Below are 18,943 nucleotides of genomic sequence, written 5' to 3' on the forward strand. Positions count from 1 at the left end.
GTCCAAGGTGACATCAGCTTTTTAATAAACTGGCCAAAAATTTACCAGACCAAATCAAAGTCTGTTCGAAAAAACGAGTCGGAAAATTTCTGTCCACTTGTTCCAGGTCGATTTTCGACCGGTTCCAAATTCCCTGGCCAGGATACTCAGCAGGGACCGTCGAACGGACGGGATCCAACTAAGCTGATCCGAAGAGGTGAGGAGCCGAGCCGGCCGACTGGAGGTGTGCAGACTCCCTGAGTCCTCCTCGACGACGACGTCGGTGGTGGTGGTGGGGGAGCCGGTACGATCTCCTACTACTTTATAATGGTTAACTGCTTCAGGTTGTCAGTTCGCGTCTGACTTTGTTGGCGAAAGGGGGCTGCTGGCTCACTCCCGACCAATTTCATACCCCGTGAACAAGGAGGAATCCTCTCATTCAAGTCATTTCGGAGGGTGCGTCAGGGAAGATTTCGTCCAGGGGCAAGTTTATCCGATAAATCGATAAAATTGGTCCGCAAAAAAAAAAAAATAATAACAAAAACTCAAAATACCGAGTTAGAAGACGCGAGTTCGAATCAGTGGTCCGTTCTTCGGAGAAAATCGGTTCGAAAACGGAAATATCTGATCCCGCTGGACAGTGTGGTGCGGTAATTTTAAATCCGGTAGAACTTTTGTGGATCCTTCGACACGAAGCTCGAGTTTTTTGTATTTTTTTGCCCTTTAAAAGCACGCGGACACGCTGGATCTGAAACGAACCCACGTGTCGATGGGAACGCAGTGACTGCACGTGACACGTCGGCTGTTTATTGACTCGATTTTTGATCTGTTTTCTTCTGATTTTATGATTCGATTTTATTGATACTCTCAGGCGCGTTTTGATTATCGTCTCGTGTGAAGCGTCAGGCGTCTTTGGAAGGCCAGTAACGACGTGACGGGAAATTTGATTATTTTTAAAACCACGGAGACGTTGTTCTACACGCGGTAAAAGAAATGGCGCGAAAATACGCCAGCATCACTGATCGCCAAATTAGCGTCTTTGAGTGACGTTTCTATACGGAAATTTTTTGATAATACTATACAGTGATTCAGCAGCTGGAAGCGCTTCAACGTGACCAACGTCCAGTTTGTGCTCACAGTCTTTGAAAGATGAGGACCGTGCTGCTGGTAAGAAGATGTCTCTTTTTGGATAGTTTTTTTGTTTTTGTTTCCATTTATCGGTATATCTTTGGCGAACATCTCAAAATGTATTGAATTTAGTTTTTGAATCCTATGACACGTTTTGCAGTGTCTCATCTGTTATGATTTGACCAAAATTTTACCAAAATCATATAATGGAACTTTTATTTTTTGAATCCTTGGATGCCACACATGTAAAATTATACCGTAGTGATGAGTTTCGTGAACGCGCACGTGTGCCAAATGGTCCGAAGACGTTCGTAGCTGGATGTTGAGATGAGATATGCATCTACGTACCTACTTAGTAAATATAGCACTCTGTTATGCGCCTGCATTGCCGCGTATTTACATCGGATTTTTCGAAACTCACGTCTACTTCCTTATCGTTGCAAGGATCAAGCTGTCCTTTTAATGAAATGGAATTTTTTCTGGAAGTCACCAGCGAACGAGGATATAAATCTGATGTCGTTTCATTATTGCTTTTTTTTCTAATCTTTGTTTTATTTCTTTTGAAACATTTAAATTACAGGTATCCAGATTGAATTTTCAGAATCATCAGTTTCTAAATGTTACATTCAAGTTCTATTCTATAATCAGTCTCGAAATTTTGAGACTCTTCAAAATTCTTGGATTTATTCTCAGCTGTGTATTAATCGAATAATATTGAACACCTGATACGTTTTTCATTTCTGGCGCCTACTTTTAAAGGACCAGAAATTATTACAGCCCAAGTCACATCTCGTCGATCGATTACCCATCTCGACCATGAAACTTGAATTATTTCCCATATTTGTGATCGAAAAATATCCCGAAATAATATATCGAAAAAGTGTGTCTGTATTTGATCTACAGAAAATGCCCCGTAAATACGAAAATTTCAATTTCACTCATAGCGTGAAGTGAAAAAATGAAAGCCACAGTGAATCTGCGGTAAAAAAAATTTCCCCACAAACTTTCGAATAAGCTCGTCATATCGAAGGGTGAAAAGAGAACGAAGATGAAGAAGAGTGAAGTATAAATAAGCGAACGAAAAAAATACGGGAACGTAATCATCCTCTTCTTCTTTCTACTTTGTCTATCTTTGAAATCAGCTCGTACACCGGAAGAAGAAGAAGAAGAAGAAGAAGAAGAAGACGAAGAAGTGGAAATGCCCCGATGATCGAAGACTCGGAGTTACATAATGGTGAATTACTGCAATGGCAACGTCCTATTCATCATCATCATTATCATCATCATTTTCTTCTTCTTCTTCTTCTTCTTCTTCTTCTTCTCGTTCTTCCAGACGAAACGGGGTGAGCCCGTCTAGCCTCATGGCGAAGGAGATTGTCCTGAAAGCTGGTTCGGTTGAGCCGAGTCTGATCTCGCTTTGATGTCACGGGCTCGTGACAGGCTCGACTCGATCAAAGTCTTCCGCGACATGTACACGAGGCACGCCTTGCACAGGAGTCAAGCCGCGCGCCGCCGCACCGAGAACGCGTAGCTGGTAGGTCGAAACCCTGACAAAGTGTAACGTGGAGATGGAGAGACTCGAGTTAGATCAAAGAACCACCCCTTCACCCCTTTCGCCGCCGCATCTTCTTCGTCACGCCGCACTTTGACCTCTGGGAAACACCTCTTAGAGCTTTTAGCCCCCCCCCCCCCCCTCCCCCTCCTCCCTTTACTGCCCTTCCTTTTTCAACTACGTCGCTGAAGCTACTTTTCAACCCCTTCTTTTCGCACTTAGAAAAGACGGCTGCGTTTTTTTGGAAATTTTCTCCCCCACCAATCGTGCCTTTAATTTCGATGATTTCCCGTTGGCTAAGGGATTTATGTTCGTTTCGAATGATTTTTTAAACTTTTTGGATGATTTCGGGCGAAAATTGATTAACAAATTCTTATAGTAGGAATTAGAAATCGGTTAAAGTTGTGAATCGAAGGTAATCGCTTGGAATCGATGTCAATGAATTGGAATTATTCATCCGATTTTCGAGTGAATGGCCTCTTGAAAGAAAACCTGAACCTGAGTTTTACTTAAAACTTATTGCTGCCAACTTGCTCCATTTTTTCAAAATATCAAATAAATACTAGCGAGTATTTGAGTCCCAAAACAAGCTCCAGAGAACTTTGATAAGTACACTGTGGATGTTAACATCCGACTAGTCTGTTCACATCTCTTCTTACCACCTTTAAAAAAAAAAGGTTCAAAAATTAAATTCGTTAGCAAATATTCTTTCGAATGCTAAGGGTGTGAGTGTAACCAAATTATCATACAGTTTCGATGAACAGTGAACACGCTGAAAACTTGTTTCCGGGTCGTCCTTTGAACAAAAAGTCTGCAATGATCATACGAAAAAGGATCGCAATGCAATCTACAAAATCGTAATGGTAAATTCGTGCCATTTCTATATTTCCGCTTCAAAATCCGCATTTGAGCCCTTTTTTGCGTTTGAGATACATCCACGTCAACGTCGAAATCGACGCGGATAACCCCCTGGAAGAAAATCATGGTTCTGTGGGTGTATGGGTCGCAGCAAGTTTTCCTGCACCAGCGGAGTTTTGACGGTACGATTTGGGCTTTGGTCCCGCGGACTTAACGCTGGAAGCTTGCAAAGCAAAAGGCGTTCGTAGACGAGATATCCGAGGTTCTCCGGGTCCGCGGAGAGCGGTTGGGCTATTGCTGCCGTTGGATGCGGCTGCCCGAGGGGCGGTGAACAATTAGCGACACAGCGGCAAGATCAGAGGTTCGGGGCGGGGTGGGGGACGGCCTAATTACACACGGTACCGACCGACTTCAAAGGAGCCGCCAGTTCCTCTCCTCGAGAACCTCCTCTGCCGCCTCGCTCCTCTCTCTGCCCCTCTCTCCCTCTCGTGGGCTTCTCCGCGCCTCGAACTGGAAACCTAAGGCATCCGTACCTCGTACCTCCGTACCTTATACCTCCTCCTCCTCATCCTCCTCCTCGCCGTTGGAAGCTCAGGGCCAAAAGATCTAGCGACAACAACAATTCTGCAGCCATCCATCCACCTGTGGCTCCCCGCGTTTGCTCTTCATTCAACCGGAAGTCTAACTCGTATACCTTATCTAACCGTAACGCCTGCCGCATGCGGCTCGTTTATCACAAATTGTTTTTTCTTTCTTTTTGTTCTTCGACTCTTTTTTTCTTTCCTTTAACTTTCTTTCTTCTCCTCCTCTGAATTCTCAATTTCTTTGAGGAAGTATCGTATCTCGTTTTGCGAACCTTTTCTCGCATCTTTGATAGAAATAAAATTTTAAAAGTTTGGGATAGATATGGTATACCTGTGGTAAGAAAATAAAACTTTTTTCTCCCTAAATATTTCCTCACTTGTGCCATTGTTATTATTTTCACAAATCACGGTAGCGCACACGAGATTCCATACCTGTGTAACACGTTTATACATATAGTTCTTCGTATGTTACTTGTTAGAGGCTGCAATACCGACACCTACTACTGAAACTCGATACCCTAACGGTGGCATGCATTGTATGCAGAGGTGAAGAAAAAAAATATGAATAACTGAGCGACACAAAGAAAAACAAAAAGTGATTTGAATACAAAAAAAAAAAAAAAACACCGTTTTTCTCATCGGTGTCCAAGAAATTCTTTCAAATACCTCGCCCAGTGCCGAATACAAATTCGATGTTACTTTTTTACAATTCCAGATATTTTTAATTAGTCTAAATAATCCGCTATATATATATATATATATATATATATATATATATATATATATATATATATATATATATATATATATATATATATATATATATGTATATACAAACATATTTTTTTTTTTTTGTACCAAAAGTAGATTTCATAGTCGATTATACAATTTAAAGTGTAATAAAAAAAAAATATCATTCTACGGCATGGGTGGGGCTATGGCGGAGGGGAGGGGGGAGGCTGCAGAGGTCGCAGGAGAATCGTAGCGGGCAAACATAACCTCTAAAGGACAAATCTTATCCACTTCACCCTCCCTCCATGTGGGTTTTCCCATTCACTTCTCGTTTCGTGAAAAGGAAATAGAAAAGAAAAAGCAAGCAGCAGTAGAGAAAAAGAAGAAAACGAAAAGAAAAAAAAGAAAGAAGAAGCACCTGCACTCACACACAGAGATTAAACAATCGCATCTCGAAAGGGGCACATACATATAGTCGTTATCGCAGTTTTCATGAACCCGCATTTCGAACGCGAGTTTACCGCGCATGACCGTCGCTCAAGGAAGCGGGAATTTTGAAAATAAAGTGTTATATTATACAAGGGGAGAAAAACAGAGAGAGAAAGAGGAAAAGGAAGCGAATGCGAGGGCGGCCGGAGGAGGGGGGAGAAAGGGGGAGGCGAGGACCGTGTCGAGAAGCGAAGCGACAGCACAGGCTCCAGCAGCACGTGAAGAGTTATCGCGAACGTGCCTTAGGCGGCACATCAAAGGCGCACCTCGGGCGTGAACGAGCGGCCGGGCACGCGGCGGATCCTCGATCCGCCGCCAGCCCGATCCACTCCGCCATATTTACTCCCCGTGCATGGACCACCGCACTCTGCCTAGCGCCGCGCGGCTCTTCACCTGCAGTCTACTGTTTCAGTATTTGAAAATTCAAATCGCGCGCCAAGTGGCTAAGGATGACAAAAGACAATCGATTATTTCGACTTCATTTTCAAAATCGATTAATCGAACGACTCGACGACCATTGTTTTTCCTCGCAATCGCTTTTTGTTTTTATACTCTCATGAACGACGTGTACAATGTCAATTTATCTCATTAAAGTGTGTATTATCAGTATACCCAGTTGATATAATGAGTAAATGATGAACGAATATTTTCACATGAAATTGAAAAATATTTTCAATTAAAGTATAAATTTACGAAAGTTCGGTTTCACACACAGGGTTACAAAAAAAAAAATACGAAAAATCGGTTAGACTCGATTAATTGATGCATCGATCATTTTCAGTTTAGTTACTACCAACGATTTGCTATAGTCGGTTCTGCAATAATTTTTATAAAACATTCGGTATACCATGAAAAGAAAAAAAATATGAAGGGAAAGAAAAATTTATCTTGCAGTAGGGAACACGTTTCGTTGGCAAATATCACTTAGCAAGGTTATGGAGGAATACCAACCGAGCAAACAGATCGTATAATAAAGATATTTCGGAATCCTTCCTTTCCTCTTCTGGAGATGAGTACAATCAGTTTGGAACTTTAGGAGATGATTATTTAGTCTGCAATTCTGAGTCTTTCCCCAAACACTATAAACTATACACTTATCAAGATAATTAATATCAATCGAGAGATTGTTCGGAATATTTTCCCGCGGTCTGTTGGTGGAAACATTTTTTCACAACAAGTTGAGACGAACCGTAAAGGAATATCTATGCAAAAACTGCACTGAGGATAATATCTAGTTTTGGTTGATCTACAGTCCTTGCCCATTTCCATTTTATACTTTGACCAAAAAATGTAATTCAAAGTACAAAATGACAATGATTTGCATAACTGTGAACAACAAATATTGTACGTGTCACTTATATTCTTGTTGAGTATAATTTTCACTTTATTTTTTTCTAAAATCACTAATAATTGAACTGTTTTTTCCCAAGGATATCAATCTTAATACAAAATTTTGTGCCCGACTGAACAACAAATAAAAATTCTTATCCATATATCGAGGGAATTCGATAGCAGATTTTACCCAAAACTGCAGGAAAATAAGAACACATTATGTGTTTTGGATAAAATACGTTTCGTAAACTACATAATTTATTCCAAAAACAGTAAAACCCACTTTAAGTAAAAATAATATTTGACATGGTTATTTTTCACTAAAAACCTTGATGTGTCCCCCTTTTCCTGTAGTTTTCAGTGCAATCTGCTCTCTTTCTTTTCTCCGTGTACATGCGCCCTTTTGCGAATCCGATAACTCGAAAGCGATCAAAATAAACGTAAAGAAGCGCTTGCATCGGTCAATTGTCAAGCGTGAAAAATCACCCCGAACTCGTTACGCGTGCGCGCAATCCCCAAGAACCGATCGGAACTTTTTGGACCGATACAAGTTCCCGAGGGCGGGAGAGAGCGACGGAAGGTCTTGAGGCCGCGGTGAGCATCGGCCCGAGGTCGTTGGGACGCGGCGCAGTCATATTTCAGCCCTTGTTAGGCCTCAGGCCCCTGCCGCGATGAGAGGGTGGGGGAGATCTCTTTGACCCGCCGCCTTCACCGCGATCGGTTCGTGCGAGAGACTTATCTTACCACCTGCTTTCCGCTCCCCCCACCCCCTTCCTCGTTCTCTCTCCCTCTCTCTCTCTCTCGAGGAAAAGAGCAGTGGTGGCCGCAGATCCGTGGCGAGATGCACAAGGGCGCCAGACTCCCTGGACTCTTCCTGTGAAGAGCAGAAACTCGGTGGATCCTTGCGAGCGCAGCCGCGCAACCGCGCAGTCGCGCAGCTCGGTCCGATCTGTTGATTGGTCAAATCTAACGATTCGCCGAACGCTTTTGGCGCAACTTTTAAACCGAGTTTGCGGGTAGTTCTTGCTTGAGGAGACGGGAAAACGGTGTAAAGAAATGAGGATGAAGTATCTAATGTTGTAATAACGTGTTACGGTTTAACGATGCATGTTTAGGAAAAATTGCGTTACCTCGGACATTTAGGATTGTCAGAAATTTAGTAAACACCGTGATAAACGAGACGTGCTCGTTAGGATTATGGACGTTAAATGGAAGATCATGCTGGATGGTAAATCTGATACAAGTGTAGAAAAAATTGTTCTCTAATTTTTTCGGATTTTTATTCTCTTTTTGTAATATTCGTTGTATTCTGTATCGTCGTTATTTTTTATTGCATAGGAAGATAATGTGAGGGGACAATAAAAAAACTCTCTTCTCAGTATACATTTCGAAAATTTAACTCCTCGAAAGTCATTCAGAAATTGTACGATAATGATTTTTTACCCTAACGTTTTTGCTTACACGTTAATGTTACTATTAATAACTTCAGCCTCGTATGAAAAATCGTTTTATCGACAGCGAACTCACCGATTTTCAAAAATATGTCTCGCCAAATGATTCTTGGGGGTTTTTCTCGAAACCGGAAGTCAAATTTGATTCAAATCTTTTCAATTATACACTGATAAACAAAAAAATCAGAACAGAAAAAAAAAGAAAAAGAATTTGCGTCAGTGAATTAATCATACGTTTTTCTCTACTATCTAAAGCTAACAATAAGTTGCAATCATATAAACGGTAAAAGTCAACGCCCTAGAGAAGACCAAAAAAGAAAAACTTTTGCGCTTTAGCAAAGAGAATCAGAACCTGTTCCTCAATTTTTAAATACGTTCAATTCGCTCAGTACAGCAACGTTGCTTGAAAAAAAAAAACTAGAGATCCGCTAATTCTTCTTTTATTCGAATAGTCAAGCGTCGAGCTTTTACATCAAGATCTGTCATTCGAAATGACTCAATCAGTGGCACCGCACACGAGACGTAGCCTGTATGCTTATATCCCGAAGAATACCTTCTCTTCTCTTCTTCTCTCTCACTCTCTTTCGCTCAATCGAGACCAAGAAGGAGAGGTCTGAACGGAATCTTCAAACGCACCGACTACCATCTCGTTGCATTTTGGACTGTCATTGACATCATCCTTCTGCACCCACAGCAGCTGTCGAGAGTGTAAACATCGATGAAATTTCGCGCTAGTTCCGAGCTCAGAAGTATCGAAAAATAGTGAAATTGAAGAAGAGAGAGACAAAAAAACTGTTTTGCGTTAAACTTGTGATAAATAAGGACGAATTTTTGATTGAATACGAAAACTAAGGTTTGAGAATCTCGCAAAATTTCGGTACAGAGAAACATGTTGGAAAAACGAAAGTGGACATTTCCATGCAGCGAAAGAAAAAGAATCGTTCTGATGAACTTAACGTTTTTCTGCAGGGAAAAAAAAATTTATTCTACAATATCGTGCCAAAAAATATCTAATAATTGTATCTGAAGGGAAATATTAACGCGAGATTGATAAATGAAAAAGGAGAATAAATTCCGCGTCGATGAAAGCGAACGTCGAACTGCAGTCACGACGCGCGGCTTCTGCTCCGCGAGCTGAGTGAAAAGAAAGAATAAGAATAAGAATAAGGAGAAGAAGAAACTGCGGAGGAAGAATGAAACGAGAGGGGAGAGAGGGAGGAGATGGGCGTACAGTTATGGTAATGACGTTGGTCCAGGAGTGTTGGTGTTGGATGCAGGCGTGCGTGCGCAGCCGTCGTAATGATAACGAGACGGGCTCCTCCTCATCATCATCATCATCATCATCATCATCATCATCATTTTCTCCTCCTTTCTCAGCGGCTTTTTCCCCCTCTCCTTCTTTCGCTTCTTCTTCTTCTTCTTCTTCTTGTACTTCGCGTTGTCCGAACGGAACAAGAACCGACCGATCGGCAACTGACCGATTCAAAGATGCCGCCAACTGCAGATCCGCTGAAGGGGAAAGCCCACTCCTTCTTCTTCCTCCTCCTCTTCTTCATTCGATATTTTTAATGGGTTGCATAGTAAACGGCGCCGTGCTGTCTTATACGCTTATAGCCACACCGCTTTTTCTTATTCTTATTCTTAGTCTTCGTCTTCTAAATAGACTTTGGCAGTATACACTCCTGTAAAAAATTCAAATAATCCAAAGGAAATAACTTTCTGTTTCAATTATCTTGATGCTCTGCCAAGGCATGACATTGTGCAGAAAAAACTTCCGGAGTGGCTTTCATTTGCCAACTGATTCATATTTTCAGCAAATTCTAAATTTCACGGCAGTGAAGAGTATTCTTTATTCTTTTTTTTTTTTTTTGGTCACTCGTATACTTGTAGTTTTTTAAAACCGTCGGTAGCTGCTCTTTTTTCATTGATTTCTCATTTTCAATTTCCGCTTTGTCGATTCCCGTTTCACGGAAGAATATCTAGACCCCGGTACTTTGTTGACTTTGAGCGATATTGCAACAAAGTCTCAATCGATCGAATGTCCTCGACAGTGACAAACTATAACGAGCCGACAAACGAATATGCAAGAATTCGATATTCAAAACCAAACAAGGTTACGCTCGAGGCGATGAAATGATGAATACATGTTTTTCTGTCAGCTTCTCTCGTTTGGTAGGTATAAAACAACAGGCGGCGTTTACACGTGACTCGTTGTACCAAGCTTGGACGTGAAGCTGATCAGCCGAGCGACGGTCCATGTGAAGATCGATAAGTATCGGCGAGAGATCGTTGAATTTTATCGAGGGCAAAAAGGACCCGCGTATACGGGTATATACATAATGTACGTGCTATTCGAGATATCTTTGAGATCAGCGGCATTTTCAAAGCAATCTTCACAACCGGCTTAGCGAGACAAGTCGCCTTCATGTGTGTGTGTGTGTGTTTGTGTGTGTGTGGGGGGGGGGGGGGAGGGGGAGGCTGAGGATTGTCTCTAAGCATGCAAAATCCCTTTTCGTATAACCGTCGCAAAGAGAATACCACGAGACTGAAACTAGCAGCCAGAATTATGTTCGTTCGAATAAGGTAATAATGAAGTTGGAAAATCATTATTTTGTAAGATACCTCAAGTTCCAAATACTTTTATAATGTAATTATGTGGATAAAACTGAACTGCATTTTTCTATTTACGAAAAGCTCGACACGTTTCCCTGTTAACTCTCGCTCCTTGCTTGAACTTCACGAGAAGACCAACCGTGAAGCGTGAAGCTTTATTTTATCAGGGTGCCCAGTATATGTTCATGGATATTATGGAATCAGGAAATTCTCAGGAAACTTGATGTCTCCTGGAAAAACTTGGAAATCTCAGGGAATTTCACGTCGTATTTGGAATATAATAATTTTCGTCCTTGGTTCTTAAAAATCTAGCTATTTGGTGAGGAGAGAAAATTTAACTTTCAGGCAATGGTCATAAACCAAACCCTGACTCTTAAAAATTTCACGTGCTAGCGAATTCTTACAAATTCGACTATTGTATTTTTCGTTTATTGTTCACATGAGAACAAACTGGATAAATAAATAATTATTCTTGTCTGGAAAACCTGGAATTCTCGGGGAATTGCGTTTTCACAAATAACTGAACGCCCTGTTTATTTATCATTAATTTCATTTTCGTGATAAGATTTTTAAACGACGACATTCGCCACGAACTATTCTCCGCTGCCCGAACTACAGAGACCAAAGACGCACTCTAGTGTCGCTGCACTCCGACTTCCGTCAACGTTTTTCCTCAATTAAATTCCTGCCCTCTTTTTGCACCCAAATATCACCACGTCACGCCAGCTCCGTCTCGATTCACCGGGTAATCAAGTTGTGCGCGCGCGCGTCCTCCTCCTCCTCCTCCTTCCCCTCCTCCATCTCTTTTTCCTCGCTTCATCTTCTTCGTCATATCGTTAAAATTGCCTGAAACCCGAGCCGTCATTTATTTCTTTATTTCCAAAGTAAAAACAAAAAACAAAAAAAAAAAAACTTGACGACTCGTTAATCAAGCTTGACTAATTTTTTTTTTCATCCTTTATCTCATTCCTCGAGGAATTTTGTAGATTTTAGTGAACATGTAACATTTTTTTTCCCTTCTGTCACGTGGGTGAGTTCAAATTTGTTGCTCTGGCTTCTTCCGCAAGAAAAGAAGGAATTAAAAATTTCCGGCTACCATGGCTAGACGCAAAGTGTTTTTAAGAGGGGTTGGTCCCAAGCCAGCCTGGGGATATTTTTTAGACGGATCCCGAGGGTAGCAACCACTGACGGCGTACCTACCGGTTTCAGTTTTTGATTTACGACATAATAAAGAGGTTACGTAAGGCGGGCTTCTCTCGTACATCTCGAGTTTTCACCGACAATAGTGCTGATTTACGATCTCCTTGAAAGTTTCGATTCGATGCGGATTCCCAAATCGGATTTCGGAACCTTTCAAATAATCGCGTCGAACCGTGAAAGACGTAAAGTTCTTCAACCACCCGCCTCCCTCCCTCCCTCCCTTCCTGCGCATCGGCGACACCGTTTCACAATCTTTACCGAGCTCCTCTTGGCCAGAAAATATCCTGCGCAAATGTACAGAAATTCTTCTTCGGTTCGAAGAACAATCAATCTCCATTATTGGAAAATCACTATCAAATCCTAGGAAATTCAAGATCTCATTCGTACTCATTACTAGTGACATATTCTAGTCCAAACTCGGACCAACTTTGGTTAAATTTTCTGAATTACTCCGCAACTCAAACGTTTCTACTTTCATACCGAAACAAGAATCGGGTCCAGAAAGATGATGGAAGGCTGGAGGCAAAGTTTTTCGATCAATCTCGAGCAAAGACTCGCTTTTAGAGCTGAAGACGAATCTTATATAAACGAGATCATCGAACAGGAAAAATGTTAGATAAAACCTAACGATGAACTCTCTTCTCCCCATCCACCAGATGCAAATTCGTGCGTGTATGTGCGTGTGAGGCCGATAAAGGAGAAGAAAAATAACCGACCAATAGTTGACCGTGAATTGGTGCCAGTGTAGTTGCATCAGAGGTGATGGAACCGCGACGTAGAAGTCTCTATAGATCCTTATAGGTATATACCGTGGGCTGCACCTTTATAGGCAGACCTTAGTTTATTGCCTCGGAAACACGGTCCAATCTGTCCTAAGCCATTACAGCTACCTGGTCCTATTCCTGGTGAGCTCGAGCGCGAAGAGAAGGTTACCGTCCGGCGATTCGACTGGCGGCTTCTTTCATCTCCAGTAGTTCGGGCTTCTGTTTCACTGTTTCCGCCGGCGGCTACCGACTTGGAACTTGACCCTAATCGCCTTAGAGAGCGCGCGTTTTCAATTATTTTGATTGTACCTGATTGTTGCACGGTCATTTATATGCCAGAACAAAGGACTCCGCCGACGACCAGAGACCATGGGGCCCCTTGCTTCTATCCACCTGTATGTGCCGCGACCACGTACCCATGGGGCGTATGAACACCATGAACACACTTGCACGGTCCTAATGACCGCAAGACGAAATCTGACGAGATTGATCCCAAGTTTATAAAACTCAATTCTGCTTACTGAAGTATCAGAAGATCAAGTTGTGACGGTGAACCGCCGCGTGGTGTCTTCGAGTTGAAGACACGTTCCGTCGACGCTCGCTGCTGCGCGTATTTTTAGAGACCGACTTACGGAGAGTCGTGCGTGTGCGGAAATAATTTCGTATTCTGAATTCCGTTGAAATTACCACCCAAACTCTTCAAAAGAACGCCATTTCCGGGTACAAGTTGCCGGCTCACATCGAGTTTTCAACTACCTTCATGATTCCTAGGATTTTAAACAAATCTCCACGGTATCTTAAGCCCAAAATTTTATGGTTGTTGACATTGTTCTATGTGTAACATAGAGAGAGAGAGAGTGCAAAAGGTTTTAATTGATTTGTCATAACTTCAATTCGACTTCGGATGACTTGACGTGAGTTGATATAGTCCTAATTAGAGGATTAACAAGATTATACGTTACTCGTAGATGAATTGACACATCTTTTAACGACTCTATACGGTATCTAAAAGCGACTTGACGTCAATTCACTGGACTTACAACAACATGATGTGAGTCTCCTGTCAACGATGAAGGAAAAGGACGCGTGAACTCTGAGCAGTTGATCCGAACGTAACACAACAGAACGTATAACATAACTCGGGCGTAAGTATCTGGTCGTTTCTTCTTCCCCGTCTCTGCGGTTCGCTGACTCTTTTGCCCCGGGTGCCGACAAGCGATCTTATGCGGCGTCCGTCATCAGGCGTGGACTTCCATCCCAAGAGAAGAAGTAACCGGCTAATGTCCACTGGCAATTCAGTCACTTACCTACTGAAGTATGTAATTTCCCCTGCTTTCCCCGGTGTGTTATTCCCGATGAATATCCCAGCGATTCCTGAAATTCATTCCTGAAATTCATACTGTAACGGAAAGTACGTCGGAGGATCGATTGTTAATCGGTGCGTCGATCCTTGCATGAAAATTCACGCTGTGGGACTTTCTTCTTGGTTCCGGGTTTTTTGGTTCGTCTTCTACCTCCTCTTTGATCTTCCCAATTAGCGGGTTCATTTTTTAGCGACTCGCCCCCTGCAGGCTGTGTTTACGAGTCCCAAGCCCGAGCAGCTCTAAACTGCTCAGCACTTGCTCCGTCTGAGTGGCTCGGCGGCAACATCTGTTTTCGAAAAAGTGAATTAATGAAGAGGTGTTGAGGGGTTAACTGCCCTACGTTCCTGTATACAATTCCTGTAATCTCATGAACCCTAGGAAACAATTTTTGTTTATACACGCGTCCCGAGCCACTCGACCCCAACTTTAAACAAGCGGAGAGAAGCCAGTGAGAGAAATTGATCCTCGGCTCCCTCGACTTCAACGTATTATGGAGGCGCCTCGGCTCTGAGGGACGCCGCAGTCAAAGATCAACCACCCGCTGTGAGACGGGCTTTCTCAGATCTTTTGACTGTATCATGTCCAAAGAATTACTCTCGTGAACCTCGATTAGTCAAAACAATCCGTCCTCAGCTTCATGCGGAGTTCAATCCAGAACAAGACGAGATAGGAATGGAAAAAGCTCTCTGAACACTTTTCTAAATCGGCCTGTATAATGTTGTCACAAAAATTCAGAGTGCGTTAATTTTCACTACGTGTGTGAATTTTTCAAGTCCTTATCAGTGTGATGATAAGATATTCTCATTCTCATTTGCGTTTATAAACCCAGCTCTGACACTTGTTTGTTAAGAAAAAAAATATGTTTTTGCCACGGTTGATCCGTTTTGGCGAAGCATCATATTGCGAAATTCGACACTTGTCGTATTTTTGTTTTATACGTATATACTCTTTTTCAGATATCGCTGGGCATCGCGGTGTTCACCGTTTTGGTCTCCGCTGAAAACAAAGCGACGAACACTATCTCATTGTCGTCCGGAGCCTCGCCGGTCATCCAGAGTAACACGATTCAGAAGTTTATTGAAGTGCTGGGAAAGTATGAGCTCGAGGATCAACGAGCCCTGAAAAGAGTCTACCTCAGCAACAGGTCAATAACGTGCAACGACGGATCTCAGGCCGGATTTTACCTGAGAAAATCTCAGGGCTCCAAACGGTGGGTCATATTTCTTGAAGGCGGTTGGTACTGCTACGATCACAGAAGCTGCAGGAACAGATGGCTCAGGCTCAGGCACCTCATGACTTCTACACAATGGTCGGAGACCAGAGATGGTTAGTGTGAAAAAGATTCTTCGCTTCAATATGTTGAATTAAGTTGATTTCTTGGGTATGATGGTCGAAGTACAAAAACAAAACTGCAGTTAATTGTTAACGTTTCTAAACTGAAATTCAGTCAACCTAAATTCTCCAAACTGCTGACATCGAATCTGAAATCAGGATTTTGACACTCGAGATGTTTTTGATTCACCGTATTACAGATATGATGTTTTATTTCAAGTATAAGAGTTTAAAATCTCGAATCTACAATTCGTGTTAATAGCTGAAATTAAAATCCGCAGTTGGTGGCCTCCTGTCTTCACGCCCGGAGGAAAATCCTTTCTGGTGGAACGCCAACCACGTGTGAGTATAACTTTCCTCAGTTTCTGCATAAAATAGGGGATTCTCTCTTGAACAATCCCAAACAAAAGTCCAAAAAACAATTCTTCAGATTCTCTGTTCCTTGTTGCAGATTCGTGCCCTACTGTACAAGCGACACGTGGAGTGGCAGCAGAGCGACGCCAAGTGACATGTTCTCATTCATGGGAGCGGAGATCGTGGCCCAAGTGGTAAGGGACTTGATTCCCTTGGGCCTGGAGAACGCGAGCTCACTCCTGCTGGCCGGAAGCAGCGCCGGAGCAACGGGAGTGATGCTGAATTTGGACCACGTGCACAGCTTGGTCCACCAGGAGCTGGGTGAGACTCATAAACAATAAACTCGTCACGAACTTGGCTCGAAACAGCTTTCGAACGAACTCTAAAGGCTCCTCTTCTCGGTCTTCAGGGTTAAAACACATCGCAATACGCGGGGTCAGCGACTCCGGATGGTTCCTGGACCGGGCCCCGTACTCTTCCAATGGCCTACCTGCCACCGACGCTGTCCGGAAAGGCATGGAGCTCTGGAAAGCCAAAATGCCCCGCAACTGCGTCCTCAAGTATCCCCACGAGCCGTGGAGATGCTACTTTGGCTACAGACTGTATCCCACACTCTCCGGTAAGTCAGGAGCCATTGATGTCCGAAGTCTGGACTTGGTGGTGGTCAGTGTCCGCAGTTAAATTTGGTCAGAACCAAGTCCTCGAGGGTCTTTCGAAGCGGCAAAACCGTTCAATCTTTTTCCAGTGCCTCTTTTCGTCTTTCAATGGATCTTTGACGAGGCCCAAATGACCGCTGACAACGTCGGAGCACCAGTGACGAAACAGCAGTGGGACTACATTCATAAGATGGGTGACAGCTTAAGACAGACTTTCGAGAATGTGACGGCAGTCTTTGCACCGAGCTGCATTAGCCACGGAGTCCTGACCAAGAAGGACTGGCAATTGGTCAAGATCGATGAAGTCTCGTTGCCACAGGCGCTTCATTGCTGGGAGCAAACGTCACTTGGAAATAAACGTAACGAGTGAGAATCGTTAATTTGTATATCTTCTGCGGGGTACATTCGACGAAGAACCGTTTCATGACCAAAGATCGCCGCATTTATTCTTTTCACAGAAATAATCGTGACCACGTCGAAACAAATCAGCCCTGCGCAAAGTCCGCCAGAAAGCTGCTTCGTTCGGGCCCAACGAAGGTGAACGGCACCTTTTTGGACGGTGGTAAAATCCGGAACGGTTCCGTTTCGGAGTCCAGGAAGAACGGGCTGGACGGTGGAGGTCCTGCCGAGGAGAGAAAGGGGTCTAACAGTCCGTCGCAGGGTGGACGAGCCGGGAACAAGAGGCGACGAAGAAAAAAACATAAGGGTCGAAGGAGGGAACGAAACAAGGATGGTAGACAGAAGAAGGATAAGCAGGAGCGGAGGCGAGGAGGTTGGTAGTTTGCACGGTTGGCTCAAAAATCGTCGGAATTTTTCCTAACGACGCCATTTTTCGTTTTTAGGACGAAGGCACGGTGGCAGGTACGGAAACAACCACACGGCCATGCTGAACGGCACGAGGCCACAACGATCGGTGATACCTTCGAACAAACGGAAGTGCGGTCAGGGCTGCCAATTCCGTTTTATCGAACGCTGCACTTGGCCACAGTGCAATCACAGCTGTCCACGACTCCACAATCCATTCACAGGCGAGGAAATGGACTTTATCGAACTCCTCAAGAGCTTTGGCCTCGACATGAAGAGCGTGGCCAACGCTTTGGGCATCGACATACAAACCTTAAACAATATGGACCATGACGAACTCCTCAATCTTCTCACTCAACAATCGCCCAATTGACACGGTCAGCTCACCTATATTACACAGATGAAATTCTATTTACCAAGTAAGCTTTTTTTTCACTGCAGTTTCTGTTCTCGATGACAACTTTTCTTTTTCATTCTTTACGAGATATACCACGTGGTTGCAGAGAGCACAAAACTCCAGAAACGTCGTATTTAACCATAAAGCTCTGCCAACATCTCATACCGTCATCTGTATTAACCTCATACTATACAAAATAAAAACCCAATAGCTTTTACGAGGTTATACGTGTCCTAATATTCGACTGATTCATCTGAAATCATCAGCTGATTACTCTTTGCAGCGCCGTATAGCTTTGTCACGTCTAAATTGTTGTTGTTTGTTTGTTTTTGTTTTTTTTTTTCTTTCATCCAACTTTATATCTCGTCGGGCTATTTTCGTACTTATGTTCATCTTCTACTTATTCTTTGCAATAAAAAAAAAAAAAAAAAAAAAAAAAAAAAAAAAAAAAAAAAAAACCATTTGTCGTAGAAAATCTTCTTATTTTTCTAGATTAAAATCCAAAGTATTTTTAAACAATTTTTATACTACAATAAAAATTGAACATATGTTCGGATTATATTGTTTTCGAATCTTGCGACCCAGTTGAAACGTGACAGAGCTGTATCATGAAAACGCGAAAAAGTACGAGATGACGTATAGGTACTATTATATGTTACCATATTAAGAAAAAAAAAAAAAAACACAATTATCTACTTGTTAAACTAGGAAATATAATCACGCGATATTATAGTAACAAGTAATAATCAAACCCACACTATAAAACAGCAGTATTCAACCAAAACTATATAATTGTAAATATATTAATATCATCATTATCACGATAAACGTAATCATTATTATTATTATTATTATTATTACTACTACTATCATGATATCATCGGAGAATTTTATATTATAAATATTAGAATAATTATTATATTTTTCAACTCGTAAATAGAATCTCTTAATTTATTGAAGATTATTATTATTATTATTATTATTATTATTATCATGATTATTATACTACTACTATTACACAATTGCAGATGACGTAGTTCACTTTTAACCGTCGAGTAATGAAGCTAATGATTAAGAAACATTTACGTGCACAATTAGCACTTTCAATTTATTGTTATGCGTAGGCGTATGTGTACCAAATGAGATTCTTAAGTTGACGAAAGAAATTAATTTTTTTTTTTTATTTTGTAAAATCTACTGAGCTCCTTTCGTATTCTTACGACGAGCCAAGAGTCTCATTCTACCACATGCCGTCTTGTCGTCTCTGTTTGTTTGAAAGTATGAAAGAGCAAATTAACAAAGAACGTCATCTACGAGTCATTATTCGTATGCACGCACGAATGACAATGGTAAA

The 18,943-nt window shown here is 42.2% G+C and overlaps 1 protein-coding gene across 1 annotated transcript; it reads left to right on the plus strand.

The window, feature by feature from the left end:
• The first annotated feature begins 1,065 nt into the window (after nucleotides 1-1,065).
• LOC124414619 (palmitoleoyl-protein carboxylesterase NOTUM) lies at nucleotides 1,066-17,575 on the plus strand. The gene is made up of 8 exons (XM_046895618.1): nucleotides 1,066-1,146; nucleotides 15,003-15,372; nucleotides 15,660-15,720; nucleotides 15,830-16,053; nucleotides 16,142-16,351; nucleotides 16,478-16,754; nucleotides 16,847-17,160; nucleotides 17,231-17,575. The coding sequence occupies exons 1-8, from the start codon at nucleotides 1,129-1,131 to the stop codon at nucleotides 17,563-17,565; spliced, it is 1,809 nt and encodes a 602-aa protein (XP_046751574.1). The 5' UTR covers nucleotides 1,066-1,128; the 3' UTR covers nucleotides 17,566-17,575.
• Nucleotides 17,576-18,943: the final 1,368 nt, after the last annotated feature.

The sequence above is a fragment of the Diprion similis genome, chromosome 14, assembly GCF_021155765.1.
Source record: "Diprion similis isolate iyDipSimi1 chromosome 14, iyDipSimi1.1, whole genome shotgun sequence".
NCBI lineage: Eukaryota > Metazoa > Arthropoda > Insecta > Hymenoptera > Diprionidae > Diprion > Diprion similis.

Excerpts from the sequence above, each read along its gene's own strand:
- LOC124414619 (XM_046895618.1), top strand. Across the intron at positions 15,721-15,829 it reads TGGTGGAACGCCAACCACGT|ATTCGTGCCCTACTGTACAA; the intron begins GTGAGTATAACT and ends TCCTTGTTGCAG. Across the intron at positions 16,755-16,846 it reads CTTGGAAATAAACGTAACGA|AAATAATCGTGACCACGTCG; the intron begins GTGAGAATCGTT and ends TTCTTTTCACAG.